The following is a 17,285-nucleotide window of genomic DNA, read 5'->3' on the forward strand; positions in this document are numbered from 1 at the left end:
AGAAGAGAAAAACGTGGCCTCCGGCGTCCCTAGAGCTGCGTGATGGTGGAGTCCGTCTTAGAGACGAAGCTGCTCCGGCGGCTGACAGACTCTGGCAGCTCTACTTTCTCCATGGAGGCAAGAATGTCGCTGAGGGTGACCTTCAGTGCACCGGCCCCGCCGGAGTCCACGGCCCGGTCGTACACGTTCTCGCATACTGTCCGCGCGTTGCGCAGCGCATCTGCCGCCAGCATGGCCAGGAAAGTGCACGTAAACCCTTCGGTGCGCTTGGCCAGCAGCCTGCGATGAAGAGCGTAAGTTGTGCGCACAGTATAGAACTGACATCCTCAGTATGAAACTTATACTTAGCTTGACCTCTAGCCGGCGGCGACTGAGTTCGCCCTTAGTCCTCAGAGACGAATAAGAGTAGGCGTTAACCAGAGCTAGAAAATGAGACGCCCTAACACAAGACATCAGACGGCTGCGAAGTCGTCTCTCCACTAGCCGCCGCTTTTCACTGGAGGGGGACCAGTCATCTGTCCACTATTTTATTTGCGCTCCTCTCTATTTACGCACTTTCGACTGAGCCAGAACGACACAAAAAGTCTTAATAGTTATTCGCAGAAGAGTGATTGTCGAAATGACTCTACTAGGTAATACTTTACTGAGGGTGTGAAACACCTAAGTAGAATGAGAGGGGAGAGGAGAGAGTAGGGAGTGCCCAATGGGCACATCCCTACGATAGAAAGTACGTGACCCTAACCTGTCCGCAAGCAGGCATTTGGGCCTAGCACGCAATGCGAAATCATGACTTTCACTTCCTGCCCTAAGATAAATGCCTGAAGATAAACAATATCGTGGATGTTATCTCGGAATATAAGGGGCATGCATGCGAGCTACTGGATGGGTGTTTTAAAAATTGCGCGGCCTTTCAATTTTCTCACCATCGCTGGCTTCCGATTATTGAGAGGGGATACATGTCTGCACTTTCAGGGGGCTTCTGAAAGTACATGTTTTTAGCCACATAGTGATGTCTACAGTATGCCAAAAGCATCATTAACGAAGAGGTTTGATCGACCTGTGATGAGAAAATCCTTCCGTAATACATTTTACTAACAGCAGTCGGAACTCTTGCAAGTTGTTTATTACAGCAGAACCCTGGGAAGGTTCTGTATGTGACTGTTATTAGGACTTGCCGCACAGTGAGATTTTTGATGAAGTTAAAGCGGGCACCCTTTAGTTTCAGACTGTTACCTCTGACAGCTTAGTTACGTTCACACGTTATTTCACGTCTCGAAGAAGTGCATTAATTTCCGCTGGACACTAGTGTCGGAAAACAGCGCACCGGTAGTCTTCGTCAGTGAGCGCGGGGCTCCGCACCAGCTGCCTGAGCAGGCGTAGCCGATCGGCCTCTTGCGGCAACGGCGCGAACAATATGAGCTCGAACTGTCCCCGCACGTCGTCATCCAGCAGCCAGGGGTTGTTGATGACGCCCATCACCAGCACAGCAGGGCCCGGCCCCTTGGCTGACGACAGCCGAGAGACGCGCTCCAGCCAGGCGCACTTGAGGGCGCGCAGCCGCTCCTGCGCACAAACAGATCGACCCGCTCTTAAACTCATATGGACACCAAAATTTTGCTGCATATTCTTTTTTTTTATTATGCGTAAGATTTGGAAACACCTCAAGGTATTCGGCTACTACCGCTAAGTAATATATAATTGCATATTTTTGACCATCTGTACAGGGTTTGGTTTGAACAGCTGAGCAACGAATATGACATGAAAGATAAGGATAGGTCATGGGATGGAAGAATTACCTGCAGAATAGCCTTTTCTGCATCACTCGTCTTATTCCTGCTTTCGAAGAACACTGTTAAGCGGTCTAGTGGGAATAAAGACGATGAAAGAATGATTATATCGAAGTTATTTCGCCTTCAACGTAAACCATGCTTAACTGACTCGTAGCCATTGCTCGGCTGTTGAATGCAAAACCAATGATAAAATATTTAGTGGTCATTGCCAAACAGCACGTGGTGACTCGTGTAGTAATTTCCCAAGCATAATTAGAAACTATGCAGCATGCATCCAAAAATTAGCTCTATATGACCTTTTTAAGGTACAGCGCTTATAAGCATCGGATGACTCGGTCGTTGAAGCCAGCGTAGTATACTACAAAGCAGAAGCAATGAATTTCGCACCGTTAACAGTTGATCTTCTCTGGGTTAGGCTTACTAGTATTGTTAGAAAACGGTTAGAACAGTTCAATATCTTCTAAACCAACCAGATGAGCTACAAGAACAACACTGTCATGTAGAAAAAGTGTTCCTTTTGTAAAAAAAAAAAAAAAAAAAAGAAAAAACTGGGATGTCTAAAGGCACGCAGCTTCCAAGGGCGCAAATTTTGTCAGCTGAAAGGAGCTTCAGAATTATTTTGTTTCATTGAACAGTTGATGTTATAACTAACTAACCATTTTTTTGTGCAGTGTATGTACAACGCAAAAAAAAAAATCACCGAAACTATTTTGCGATAAAGTCGCCTCTCGATATTCGAGATTTTCTGGCGATTTTTACTGCATTCCGTTTCCAGAAACGACTAATGCTTTCTGCGTGCGACACAGCTAGAGTGTTGGAGATTTGGCCAGCTGCTATTCGAAAATGCCAGCTTCTCGCAAACACTGCGACGACAATGGTGCCCTTGTATTAAAATACTCTAAGGTGACCAGGTCGTCTTGTATGGGTCTGCGATGACCACGACAAACACACGACCCACCTGGTCCCTTGGAGACTTTGGCAGGCCGCAAAGGGCGTCCAGGTCGTCGAAGCAGAGCACGCAGGGTGCCCGGCGCAGAGCGTCGTCGAACAACGAGTGCACCAGCACGACGTCACCGCGCAGACGGCACCTGCGCAGCAGCGACGGCCGGTTTTACAGCATAGCACTACGAGTACCCGTAGCAACCCAAGAATCAGTAGTTACTGTTGACAGTGATGAACGTAATAGCAATTAGCTTCAATCCTGCTTATGCTTCTTCCATGTTCTGATCGGGGCTATACTTACTCTTCAGTTTCGAGCAATCTCATTATAGCTGTCCTGTTTCCTGCTGTTTCAAGGCAGTTAAAGCACTTATTTTCTCTCTGATGGCAGCTGTGTTTTAGAAGTCCTGGTGTTTACCTCGTTCTTGTAGGATCGAATAACTTGGAAGGCGTCCGAATGGCCTTTGTGCACTAGGGTGCTTTAGCTCGGTTTCTAGTTGTACCTCGACATAGTTCTAAGGGGCTTCAGTTTGGTTGTATTTAGGAATAGCAAACAAATGAAAGAGGGGGAGAGTTGTGCGTCAGTGAACGGCTGTGCGACATTCATGGCAAAAGAAACTAGGCAACTTTTTGTAAAATATTTCGCCCTAGAAAAGCCGAATGTTAGTTTGGAGCAAACCTTTTACTTAACTGTTAGAAAATCCCTATGGTACCCGCTGGCACTAGGAATCGAGCCCTGCACCTCACGAATACGAGGCCGAAGCTTAAACCACTATAGCTGTTGCAGTGAATCCCAAAGAGAATAAGCCAAAGAAACTTACTCTCCCTGAACCATCTCTGTATATTTCCTCTCAGATTCTCCAAATCAGCGAACGGAGCAATAGGTTTGGTACCTTGGCAGTGTTCTAGTATAACTACAGTTCTTGCTTTCGCTTATCACTCTGTATCTACATGAAGCACATTGAATTTTTTTTTTTTCAACCGCGGAGTGCAGTCGCGAATACGGTTTTCCACAAGATGGCCCGTTGACCCCCCCCCCCCCCCCCCCCCCCCCCCCCGCATAGGTGGCGCCTCTTACTCGCCTGTTGAGCAGCACAGGCGTGGAGACGTAGTAGACGGTGGCGTCGGAGGTGCGAGCCACAATGGCGCTGACTAGACACGTCTTGCCCGTGGCCGACGGACCGTACAGCAGCACCTTGCGCACGGGCTTGCGCTCCGGCGAGCGGGAGCGTCGACGCGTCCGGCTCGGGGCCAGGCCGGCCAGGCGGAGTACCTGTATGGCGCAGCGTGGCTACGTCGTCATTTCCGCAGGCCTGTCACCTTCTCGCCCCACACTGGAGCCAGTGCGAGGCAAGTGACGAAAACTGTTTCAATGAATGTTTGCCACAAATTCCATTTCAATTTCGGTGTTTTATTTCGGAAGCTGCGCCGAAAAACCGTTGTCTATGTATCTGTGCGGTCCTCCTCACGCTATCTCACGCTATAGTTTGTACAGTGACGTGCCTGATCAGACAGTGATCGTTTGAATGTGTGTGTGTGTGTGTGTGGGGCGAGAACACATGTCAGCCAAATTCGCAGCATTTTTCAACTTAGCCATCAGATATGAGATCTCCATCAAACCCACTGGGTCCCTTATATTCTTACTTATGCAGTCTATAACCTCTAGGCAACGTATGCACATTCGTCCGGCTCCGTTTGTGCAAAGCTTCATATCTATGAGACCCCTGCCAACCAGCGCAGCATATATTGTAAGATATGTCAACAAACGTAAACCAGTTGAAACTTAAGTAAAAGCTAGGGAAGTCAGATAGACCATGCAAAAGCAGGGCTAACAGCACGAGCACGCACGCGGTAATTCGTGATTAGCCCCAAACTAAACAGTTCGGGATCATTTAGTGCAAGAAGGACGTTGGCGAATGTTTGTGAAAAGCTACACAAGTTGTGCATTTTTCTCTATTCTTCGGAACGCAGTAGGAATTTATTACACGTCTCAAATTCAAATATTAACGTTTCTTTTTAAGATCTGGGTCCTATCTGCTTCAGATCCCCGCCCAGATTTTATTGGGGTAGCTTTAAGAGCTCAGAAAATACGTTACTCAGAAAATTTGGCATTGTCGGCATCAGCGTATAGTTAACACCAACTTCATGAACGAAGAACTACGAGTGTTTTACTGGTAAGTGGTGTAGTTACTGGCATAGCATTGGCAGGTGGAGTTGATAGGCGATGCGAGGCTATGCTTGATAAAGCAGTTATATTGGTCTAATTAAAGGACCCGCTGGAAAAGGAAATTATTGAAGACTTCATATTGAGTTGAGGACAGCTCGCACCAGTTTTCTATCAGGGGATCTAAGCAAGGAGGAGATGCAGCTGCTTGATCAAGGTAATAAAATCGGAAAATGGGCATGCTTGTGCGGAAGCACGCTCACTAACATCATTATGCGCGTGGCACAACCCGCACGCCGTCCGCAAGCGATATCGGGTGCGTTGAGATCAGGAACCACGCACTCATTAAACATGGCTGTCTACAACATGAAAACCTCACGTGGGCTTGACGCAGCAATTTCCGAAAACAACCTGTTTTACCTAGTCTCGGCATTTGTTATCTAATCATTCTTCGTTATATCTGTGTTTTCTGTTTTTGTTGAGTCAAGAACAAACCTTTATTTGCTGGTGTGCGCTTAACCGCAACGAACTTCTTTCCGGGCTTCTTTTCTTTTTCTCCGAAACTATGCAGCGCCTCAATTTATTTCTGTATCAATCGACGTAGATGTAAGTCGCGTTTTAACCGAGCCGTACTAACGTGACTGCTTGGCCTATAGGAGTATACCCGATGGCTGACTTGTAATTCAAGGGTCTCGGTGGTTTTCATTTCCATCTAACACACCCATCACAAAGGAGAAGCCCGAGCTGACGGCTGCTGTCATTCTGGCCATATCTTGAGGTCTTATGACGCCGCACAATAAGCTGACTGTTTAGAGTTCAGGCATGTCACCTGCTAACTACAAGTTTCATAGCCATGCCTATGATTTTTCGGTCACAACCATGACGCCAGATTTTGTGGAGAATCGAGCATTCAATGATATGATGCTTACGAATAACCAGCGCTGAACACAGTGGTGACCAAGCTCGTCGTAACAAGGAAATTTTACCACAAATTCTTGTACAAAGACAAAGAACAAAACATATACGACAATTGAGAAGCTGTTGTCAGTTGTCGTATGTGTCCTTTTCTTTTGTCTCTTTCTTAGTAAGTGCGTTACCTTTTTCATCATACGCAAAACCCGCCATTCCAACAGCATGCCTTTTTAGACTACCGTTATAATCTCGCTTTCCTTGGCAGCTAGTGTCTGAGTTATTCCAGTGGCACCACCTTCAATCTGTACAAACTGCGGCCTTCATCATAACTTTCTCTTCGCACGGTAACCACCCACTAGGGATTTTGCTTAGGTGGCCATTTTCCTATTGGGAATATATCCACTCCCGCCACAATTTCTAGAACCAAAATGCTGCCCATCACCTGCACCCTTCTATCCCTTTCCCATTTACTATCCATGCCCTCACCTCTGCGCCACCCTCAACCGTGGCAGGCGTGCTGCGTTCGCCGACAACGAACGCGCGAAACCAAGGAACAAGCTGAAAAAGGTTAACGCTCTAAATTATTCCAATTGTGTCTCGAAGTGGTGACTGTTGTCAAGTTTGTCCTGTGATCCCAATAAGCATTTAACACTTCCTATACACAGCCAAATAGGCGAGGTTCTTAATATTCGTGAGACAACTGCGGAATACTGTAAGACACGTTTATTAGAGTTGTGTTAACAATGACCTAAACTGCTGATGCGTACAAAAATATATATATTCTGGAGTTCGCGCTGTTCTAGTAAAATACCGGATGATATATTTAGAAGGTGTGAATTTAAAAAGGAAATAATTGGTTTTTGTGATATTGTAGCTCTGGTACTATACTGGCGGATACGGTGGACATTAATAAGAGGTAGACTGACTGAGTTTGTTTTTAATTAAATAAATACGGTAATTACCATTCATAATGTAAATTTTAAGGGGTCTATTTTATTTCCAGAAATGAAGCTCGTCCTCTGAAATACAGTCAAGAAAATGATTTTATTAAAATATTTTAGTGGGCATTACAAGGACCCCGCATAGCCGGCTTCACATCCAAATAGTGCGCCAGTGGCGTGTCTGGGGTAGACATCTCCGCATCGACGCTTTTAGGCCGGATTGCGAGCTCAGTGACTGCTCGCATCGGGTACCAACGCATCGGGTATCATCGAGGATGCGGTGTAAGCGAAAGTGGCCACCACACTCCCGTCAGGTTTTTGTGTAATGCCAACAGAGCGACCAAATCTCTGGATTGATCGTTCTACGTCACACGCGCTGTGTTAGGACGTGAAGCCGCCTATCAGGGTGATACTTGTAGGTACTGTAATTTGCACTACGCATTCTTTTAAGAACGATCCCCAATTCAGCGTCTAAATAGAAATGAGAAAGATTAACGTGTTATATAAACTAACAAAATAATTGAAGCATTCTGCATCTTACATAGCGACAGCCGTAGCTCCCAATAAAGCCCCACGGCTAAAGTCCATATAAAGCCAGTTACCTCTGCTTCAATATTCCGCACGTTCCGGAAAAAAAAAAGACCCTGGCATATGTCGATTTTTTTGATGGAGAAATATGCGGTGAATGTTTTAAAATAACAAATAAATATAAGATCGACAGGAGAAAATCTACAGATGTATTGATTTTTATCGTAATTATATAGGTGAAAAAGTTACTCTCAAAAACACGTTCCTACAGGAACGTGATGATCATAGCCAGAATTTTGCACATTTTTTATAGAAAATCGGAAAATTTTGGCTATGATCATCTATACGACGATGCCTAACATAAGAAAAGAGTTACCCGGGGCTAGAATAATTAGATATGAGTTTGAACCATTTGATTTCACAAACAGCGATAAAACCGCGCTCAGCCGTGATTTTCATGTTGAACTGATATTACAAGCATTTGCCTCGAAATATTTGCTGTTTCTTTTCAGTTCTTTCTATTTTTCTCAGAGCAAATACCCGTGTTATTCCCTTACCTTAGGGACGAGTTCGATGAGGCCGGTGTCACTGCAGGGGCCATAAGCGGACTTTCCTAAGACGAGCACGCCTTCCAAGTGGCAGATCATCTCACTGCGGCCAGAAGAAGACGGGCATTGCAAGGACGAATGAATTTCGACAGTGATTATGATGGAGGTTTGAGCGCTTGGCTGCGGGGCCAAGGCCGTGGAATCAAGTCCTAGCCGTCACGATTGCGTTCCGACTAGGGCGAAAAAGAAATGAGGCTCGGCAATTGCGTGGTTTTAATGCAGGGTAAATTAGCCCCTGATGAGAAGATTAATGTGAATCGTTCCATTCCGGGGTCTCTTTGTCCCTCGTTCTTTTTTTTTTTTTTTTTCCGCTTGTGTTGTGTCCTGCTACTCTTGGCCCTTGTTTTTCGCGCCTCCTACAATATGAACCAGATTCAACTCGCCCAACTTTCAATCTTTGTCCCTCGTTTTCTTCCCATTCCTTCACTGTGTCTCTAAACCCGTGTTTAAACTATCGAGCGTGACAGACGTGACATACTGTGAGATAGACCATGAAATACTGTGGCATGCATTTCTGGAGAACTAAATTCGGAGTATATTTTTGCAAGGATAAAATTAGGCAATTTGTTTAGAAAAACGCAATCGATGCTCGCAGTAATTCGGCAATGAGCTTGAGCATAGATATACCGGGTGTTTCGTTGGCGAAGCAAAAGAGCGCGTAACAGACTGAGTACGTGTCCTTATTGAAGTACACAAATATTTTATGCCCAACTTAAAAAAATAAAAAGGTTCACCTTGAATTTGTTTCCACAACTATGTTCTACTGCCACATGAGTGTTCACAGAGTTCCGCAGCCTTATTTAAGAGCTAAACTGACACACGCAGATAACCGTAGCTGTTCTTGGACAGTGAGGTGTGCTACGTTGGTAACCATTTAGATTATATGCTGTCTTTAAAAGAATGAGAAGTTAGCACAACCTACTAGAAATCGTTAGTGTATGGAACAATAATTGCGGAATGCAAAAAGAAAGAAACACGTTAAACTTCATGAAGGTGAGACCGATGCGACACATCAACTCCTGGAAATTTTCTAGCGCGTCTGTAAGGCCGTGGGGATCTGTTCTGAGATTTTGAAATTTCTGCCCACAACAGGACACAACGTGAAGGAATTTCATTTGTGCTGAAAAATAAGCAACTAGCCAAGCTTCAAGCCTCAATGGTCTGTTTTCAACACTTTAAGCGGTCCAGCCGGAGAAAGCGTTGCCAATGGAAAGACCGGGAAAATTTCCGAAGGAAGTGATGCCCGCTCTCCACCGCCGCCCCGCGCTTTCTCACGACCGTGAACACGGGCACCAGGCTGTCTGGAGTCTAACCTTAATTAAAGCTGCAAGAAGATTCCAGTATCAGCGAGAAGGGATGGTTGCCCGCGTATACATCCCAATGTGCGGACCAGGCCCTCGAATAATCGTGTCGTTAAGAAGACCGTGCTGCGGTCCAGGGCCTCGAGAAAATTCCATGCCTCTCTAGCAGGCTGGAAGAGGGGAGCATGGCTTCGCGAGTGCTGCGGTGTTTGCGCTCTCTCTCTCTCTGCGCTTCTTTTCTCCTTCTAGAAAGTTCGGGCAGTATTAATAAGGTTTGCGCCGCGCTTTGTCTGCCGCTTCTGGATGAAGCTCTGGCAGCGGATGGAAGCAGGTTCCGGCTTTAGACAATGTCGTGATAAGAGAGCAGAGAGCTCAAGAAACATGTAATGCGCGAGCTCTTAAAGCTTAACTTGTATTTAAGTCATTGTTTTGTGTAGTACTGTATACTCCCGCCTCTCTTGTAAACACTTTTTTGTACTGCTGTGTCGTTACTGTTCATAAAGTTCTTTCATCTGTTGCTTCAAGTTAGTAGTCCTTCACCTCTCTGTGAAAACTATACGTTAGCCGCCAAATCGACGGGCACTTTGAAAAAGCCCAGAAGAGAAGGATGAAGAACAGATCGAACTTATTTTAGCGTCTGTCTTTGATATCTTTCGTATTCTGCGCTAAATTCACCACTTATATGGTGCCTGAGCAAGCACCGTTCCGTACCTTAGGAACTACGTAATTCGTTACCAAATGCTTACACACGTTCATGCTTTTAGTATTTACCTTCGCGAGTTTGGTCACTAACGACTTCCCAAGAGCATATTTTCTTCTCAGGTCGCCTCTTTGTTTTGGGAAGGTACGCATGCAGCATCCTTTCACAATTCACGATTGATGATTTGTGCGAGCTGATGCTTCCCAATACAGCACTGATGGCAAACGAGCTTTTATGCAGTGAAATCTCTAGGATGAGTAGGAAAGCACGCCAGAGAGCGGCCGCTATTGTAATTCCTTCCAGATGCCAATTCAATTATCAGGAGGGCAGACGACAATATTGACTCAGGACATTTTTGGGAAATCCACAGAATACAACCACCCTTTGCTTACGGTTTTCGTAAATAACGAGAAAAGCATGATTTACTGATTACACATATTACAATTTAGAGAGATTACGTTGGATGCTTGGAAGATTGTAAGAAAGTGAACACGAAAGATTATCTGAATGATTCATTACAATTTCTACAATTTATATTCGCCCTCTATGACTGACATCCATGTCTTCCAGTGCACACTTGAACACAGTTAGCGATACTCACTTGAAAACCAAGGAAAATAAATTGGTATGGGCTGGGCATGTAAAGAGAAAGAAAGGTAACCGATTGCCTCTCAAGGTCACGCAGTGTATGCCAATATAGTTAAAGTGCAGATAGATTCGTTGAGCAGTCAGGTGAGCGAATGGGTGTAGGATGTTTGCGCAGAAAAAAAAGCGATGCACAGATTGTTCACGACATTGTTAAAGGAGTAAATATAGCGTATTTATATTGCGTATTTACTGTTTTTATTGATGCCCAAGGCATTGCTATACACGGATCACTGCATGCTCTTCGTCTACTACCGAAAACTAATGTGTGATACGGTTTGCTTTCTCACCCACTATGGGTTTCATTTTTACAGCCGAACGATGGCTACGGCTTTACGTTAAGGAGAAGTCATTCAGGGATGAAAAATAACCGTTTTAATTTATTACAGCGCTGCAGCTAACCAGTATCTAGTATAGGAATCAAAACCAGCGAAGAGGCTGGGATTATACTGCAGATTTATTTCTTCGTCGCGTGACCTCGACTCGCGCACCTCGAGGCCAGCGCAAGGCTGCTAAAACCGAAACCGAAAAAGGTGAGCAAAGGAATATAGTCAACTACCCCGTAACAATATATTCAGTGGCGAAGGGGAAGGGGGGGGGGGGGGGCGTAGTAGCTGAAGAAGGCATACACTCGACAAAGAATGAAAGCAGGTTTTGAAACATAACGCTTCGAAAAGGAACCATGTAGGTCCCTTGACCACAATGGAAAGTTCCTTTTGCGAGTAAGTCTTTTCTTCACTCACTGTGAGCAAAATAAATTAACGCATTATTTAGTGTTCGTAGGCGAATACCACGTGGTGATTCATGTATAGTAATGCGTCAAATATTGTTGCGAGAAAACAAGATGCGACCAAAATTTGGTACCACGGAGAAAGTGGACGATACTTTTCTTCGTAACTGCATCTAGCAAGACTAACGCTGTGATGCCAGGCGGGGAGTTTCTTTTTAGTACACAGGGAGTAAAAACTTCTTTTGCGTCCTTCTTATTTTTTCTGCCAATCACTATTCTTCCTTCTTGCAAGCCCTATCCTTTGAAGCCAGGACGTAGAAATTCTCTCACACCATGGCGTAATTTGTCCCATATATTTTTTTGGTACTCCACATTTAAGAGTTACAAGAGCAACATTGTCCTTCGTCTGTAATTTCCCCTAAACAGACCTCAGTAAATGCATTGCAATCAAGGTAATTGCTGTTGAAAATAAATGTTATCTATTGAAGTTTCGCGCTGCGACCACGTCTTGTTTAAACAATTTTGGGCTGGCAATGTTTTTTTTTTTTTTTCAGCGTTAGTTTCAAATAAAATTAGAAACTCTTCAATCACAGCGACTACTGGCGTGGTCAGTCCACTCACTAGTTTGGCCGCTTGAAGAGGGCTATCTCTTCCTCGTCCTCATCCGATCCCGAATCAGACTCATCCGGCTTGTAAGGCGCTCCTTCGGTGCCCTCCTCAAGGGCCCCAGCACGGCGCCGGGGTGTCGCGTAGTCCTTGAGCTCCCGCAGTCGGCCCATGCAGCTGGTACAGTGAGCTCGAACCTTGAAATGACCATACACATACTGCTGTAACACCTTAAAGTGTCTACTACAGTAGTATTAGTATTAGGTGGTTATTTAATAAATAATTATCAAATACAAAACGAAAAGATGTTTGTCAGCCCCGGTATCTGCTGATACCTTAGCATCTGAACTGGGGCGACGGCAATAAAGGAATAGTAAGGAGTCCTGCTAATAAAAGAGCTTTATTGTGCTGCTTTGTCCACTAACGCTCACCAATCTGTAGCTTCGTGTTCGCATTGTGATCGCGCTCATCAAGTATACTACTTGCTCAACTGTATAAAGCGGTCGTGCTTCCGAGCGGTGTGTAAATTCATCTCGGGCTGTAAGCTGCTGGAGACCCAAGAATAGCTGGGCCAGACTAGTTAAAAACATGACCTTGTCTTTACTACTTTATTACGAGACATAATGCATGGATGCCATTTCACTAGCGTCGGACGCAGGCAGCCTCCAGTTTTTGTTTAACAAGGCTTGCTTGGCTGTACCGCTACCGCAAAGCTCAAAGCGTTGAAAAGTGTTAGCGGCCTTTGGCTACAACAAATACGGATATTGTCTGAGCGCTACATTTAGTCAAAGAGAATCTTCATTGATGCAAATGGGTGGTTATTTATGGAATAATGAGCACGGTCATATTCGATTCGCCGAAAGCTGCCCTGCACCGACTGTGACGGCTCTGAAGCCATTGGCAGCAGAGACTACAAGGCTGTGTCTCACGTAGGCCACAGTACCTCTCGGAGTGCTTCCAGGTAGGTCCCACCGGCCAGGGCGTACAGTGTCACCGCCTTGCTGATGTCTCCTTCGACCACTTCAGCATGCACCGCCCGAAGGACCCGATCCTGGGCTTTCTTCATCAACGACTCCAGTTCGGCCATTTCTTCAAGTGTGCCGTCTTCTTCATCTTCGCCTGACTAGTAGGTATTTCAACTGCCTATCACTGGAATCAATGTGAAGAAGCGTGAGCATGCTATCTCTCATTAGCGCTTCAGTACTCTTACGACGAGCCTTGATAGGCTTTGATTATCGCCTGATAAAAGCTTCAGGAGAAGTCGTTTCTGGATAATGGGCTTCTTCCAATTAATGAGGAAGAGATGGCAGGAAATGGTGTTCAGATGATAAGATAAAGGAGTTTAGAGGCTTTGATGCGTTGTTAGGTTCAGTGTTGTTTTGTTTTTGTTTCATGGATCGTCTTATTACTCGTTTATGTACAAAAGTACATCGCATCTGGCTGTGCAAGTGTTTGTAACACTCGCCTAGAGGTATACCGTCTTCCTTAAGTACAGCGTAATTCGCAATTATGTAATAAGCCTTTGCTCATAGCCTTTGGCCGCATAGGTCATCAAAAAAATTACATCGAGAAAGGAAAGTGTCCGCTATGACATAATGTTCAAACCATCGTTTAATCAAATGAGGCGACACCTGTGGTCGTTGTAATGGTCCAGTTTGATGTAACAGTCTACGAGTTTACCTCAACCTCTTAAACGCGGCGAAGCGCTATGATGTATAAATAATCTTACTGGCCCCTAACAAAGGTAGAAAAATTGGGTGGGCTTGTAATAAGAAAACTAAATAGAAACAGGAAGGGACAAAGTATAAAAAAGGCTAAAAGCTCCATACGTCCTGCTATATCCTTTGCAAAACAAGCGCGATATACGAACTACCAATTTTTTATGGCAATGTCTATATACTCTATATACGTCAGAGAGGACGTTCTGGAAACGTGCGTCTAAAAGAACACGAAAAATTGCTTTCACTGTCGAAGTCCTCACATTCGACTTTAAGCCCGTTTATGAGCTAGCTGAAATTTTGTCAACTGATAAGCAACGACTGTAGTTTAAAATCACCGTGGCATTTTACATTTCAACAAAGGAAAATTCCTGTATAAGCACAGTAGCGATTTTTAATTGCAAAAGTACTGACATACTTAGCCAGCGAGTGGAGCTAACTTTTTCTTCCCTTTCCTTTGTCTGTAGATCTTCCTTGTTTCTGGCGATGACGTCTCCTGCATTTTGTAACTTTTCTCTTGCTAGCCCACAGATTATAGTTGAATTCTTTCCTACGCTGTCCATGACGTTATCCTTTTGGTTCTCTATTTTTCCCTTTCTCACGAGGTTGTTAGTTGCGAAATAGCACTAGCGTTGTGTCTTGTTCGTTACTTTGGTACTAGTTCCAGCGAAGAAACGTCACCATGGGTCTGTCTGATATGCCTCGGTCAGGCTCTACAAGACCACGACCGGCTTCATTACTTCGGGACATGTCTACTACGGCGCCTCCTACGGCGGCGCGCGTCCGTAGGAGGCGCTTACCCTCGTCTCGGCGTCGCTAACTGTGGCTTAGAGGTGGTGTTCAGCAATGCAGGTAGAGTTAAACAATTACGTTTTTTTAAGCATGCGCTGCAAGGACATAGTGCATATATATTTAAAAGATGCTATATTTAAGAACATGCTTCTATATACAGTGCAAGGTACGAGCGGGAGACGCTAGCTATCAGGCTTGCATCGTTGGCGCTTGAGCGTGGGAAAACAGTGTAGAAGCGGACGTCTCGCACTTGTAGCTTTTCCAACATCGCCGCAAGAACCTTTAGCCGATTTTAGAGTTTAAGCTGGCAGTTTATATGAGAGACACCTTGTTATTCACCAGAAAGGCACACTGACAGTACGCCTAAAAATATCAACATTCAAATGCTACGACCCGTTTGATATAAAGTTGAAATATTTCACCTGCTCATTGTGTAGTTTTGCCTCTTTTATAGACATTGCTTGGTAACTAACTACGCAACTTCTGCAGTGCATGTGTCAGAAAATCCCTTCAGTGTTAAGCGGCATAAAATTGCTGGGAGTTGTTTCTCGAAGCAGCTATGTTGTACGCAGATTGGGAATTTGCGTTTCAAACGAACTGCGGATGATTTCCTCCTGCCAGAACCTTTTGGTTTCTTCACAAATAGAAAATAGTTTTTGCATTAGCCTAATATATTCATAGAAAAGTATGAAATTCGTGCAAAATATTGTAGAATAAAACACTGAAGTCGTCAACAGCAGAAATACCTGAAGAATTGCTAAGTTGGATTTATTCAAAACTGCGCCCGTCACTTCAGACTGCTGCCTAAGCACAGAAAGCTCATCCTGCAATTCATCATTTCTTCAGGAGCGCCCGACATTTGCACTTGTTTTGGATAGAAGCTTCGTCGTTACGCGGAAACGTCAATCTTGTCTGCACTCAGTGCACCAGTGTGGTCGTTTAAACACGATAATGTTTACAGCTTGCTCACTCAAAAAGGCATCGCTATCAGCGTAAAGCAGGATAAGAACGTCTCGGGAAGAGTATACAATTAAATGAAATACATTTGTCTCCATTGGGTTGGGAACCCGGACCCACTACATGAATAGTGCGCACGCAACGATGAGTCTTACTAACCGTGTAAGAGGATCACCTGGAAAAGGCGTTCTGATGCGTATGATAGACTAACGTGCATTTCGGATGTGTACGCGTGTTACAGTAGTATTGATTTCAAAAAACTTCATATAAGCAAGAAAAGCATAAAACCCATTTCCGGAATGAAAAGGCTGTGTTAATTGCGTTATCACCTCTATAATTATGTCGAAGCTTAACCGTCCTACTTTATGTATTGTAATTGGGCTTAAAGGAAATATCGGGGCAGCTCTTTGCAGAGGCTCAAGTGAAGTGCCTTTTATGGATGCCGAGAATGCCTCCAGAAAAGACCTTTGAGGAATATTTCCAGGTGATGATAATCAGGGCTGTCAGCTGCCGGCGTCATAGTGGCTGTTGGAATCAAATAGGGTTCTGGTACCTCTGCCACAGTGTCTATGTTCTCAGCTAGAGAGCCATCAGCCATCAGAGCCATTTTCAGAGCGGAAGGTAGCAATACAGCACCAAGGGTAATGGTTTTCACGGCCTGAGAAAGCTAAAGCTAGCAGCAGCAATTAAATTTCTGGCTGGTATGATAGCAGCAAGCAAAAGTGTCGGAAATAGGGTGTGGAGACGCTTACACAAATCTGAGGAGCACGCTAATGTTATACGCCAGCCCACTGCCGGCATGGGGTCAGTTGGGTAAGTGGTGGTAAGAATTACGGTGGTCGAGCGAATTACGAATGAACTAAGCAAGAAACAACAAGCCAGGGGCTCGTTGTTGTGTGTCGAAATGTAATAAACATAACACTGAATATTCACTTATAGCCTCAATGTATCCACTCACTGAACCTTGCAGCTTTTGGTTGGGGAATCCTTCACTCGAGCAAAACTAATGACTCATCTGGATGAGCCATTTACGCGAGTTACGACGACTCACCGAGCTAGTTGAAATTCGAGGTATAGCCATGTTCACTGCACAACATATTTTACACTTCAACACCTGCACCACTCCTGCACTACTCCTGTTCCTTTGTGGTAAGCAAGGAGTCACTGCGTGTTCGAAGACGTCATTAGTAATTTGTGTACGCCGCTGCAGAGAAAACAGGTTTTCACTAGGTTAGGTTTCAAGCAACTTTGGGAAGATCCCGCAGAACTCCCGCGGTAGGCCATCGTGCAAAACATACGGACGTTGTTGTTTGAATCCAAATGGCAGCATTTAGGTGTTTTTCTGCTTTCTAATAAGTTGCCTCAGCGTATGGATTCATTAAGACTACCAATTTCTTATTCATCTGTAAATCAGATCAAAAGAACACACTCCACTATGCATTCCTTTTTGTAGTTTCTTAGTCCTTGAAGTCTATTTGAGAATGGTCCGTTTGTGCAAGTTTACTGTTTTTGTTTTTGCACTACAGCAAAATCTGCCATTAGGTTTTAACAAATTGATTGATATTTATGTATTTTACAACACCCAAGCTTAGTGACAATAACGGAAGCCGCAAAGGAACTGAAATGATAAGGTTTTCTTCGTCGTCTACGTTTCCAGTCTCAAACTAAGGCTCCTTTTTCCTCATCAGCCCGTTGCAAATCCCCGAATAGCTGATGACTTTACCTGGCTATACGCAAGAGACGGATTAGGTGAGTTGTGAGGTATGGAATACCTGACGAAGTGATGCTGACAGAGGCACGCTTAGTAGTGTGCTTTTAAACGCCATAATATGTCATATATGTATGTGACTTTGTACTAAGTACCAGTACGAGGGCAGGGTGACAGGTAAAAACAAGGGAACTTCATATTTGGCCACTAAGCGCTCAGCAAATGGTAAGGTCCGCTTTGCTGACA

At 44.6% G+C, this 17,285-nt stretch overlaps 1 protein-coding gene across 1 annotated transcript; it reads right to left on the minus strand.

The window, feature by feature from the left end:
• Window positions 1-29: 29 nt before the first annotated feature.
• LOC146174672 (vacuolar protein sorting-associated protein 4B-like) lies at window positions 30-15,938 on the minus strand. Its single transcript, XM_084585431.1, has 9 exons — window positions 15,885-15,938; window positions 12,808-12,987; window positions 11,880-12,061; window positions 7,832-7,925; window positions 3,812-4,002; window positions 2,749-2,878; window positions 1,325-1,563; window positions 924-1,013; window positions 30-279 (listed from the first exon to the last, which is right to left on the minus strand). The coding sequence occupies exons 1-9, from the start codon at window positions 15,936-15,938 to the stop codon at window positions 30-32; spliced, it is 1,410 nt and encodes a 469-aa protein (XP_084441557.1).
• Between the last annotated feature and the right edge of the window lie 1,347 nt (window positions 15,939-17,285).

Source organism: Amblyomma maculatum, chromosome 11 (assembly GCF_055883805.1).
Source record: "Amblyomma maculatum isolate TAMU_Amacu chromosome 11, ASM5588380v1, whole genome shotgun sequence".
NCBI lineage: Eukaryota > Metazoa > Arthropoda > Arachnida > Ixodida > Ixodidae > Amblyomma > Amblyomma maculatum.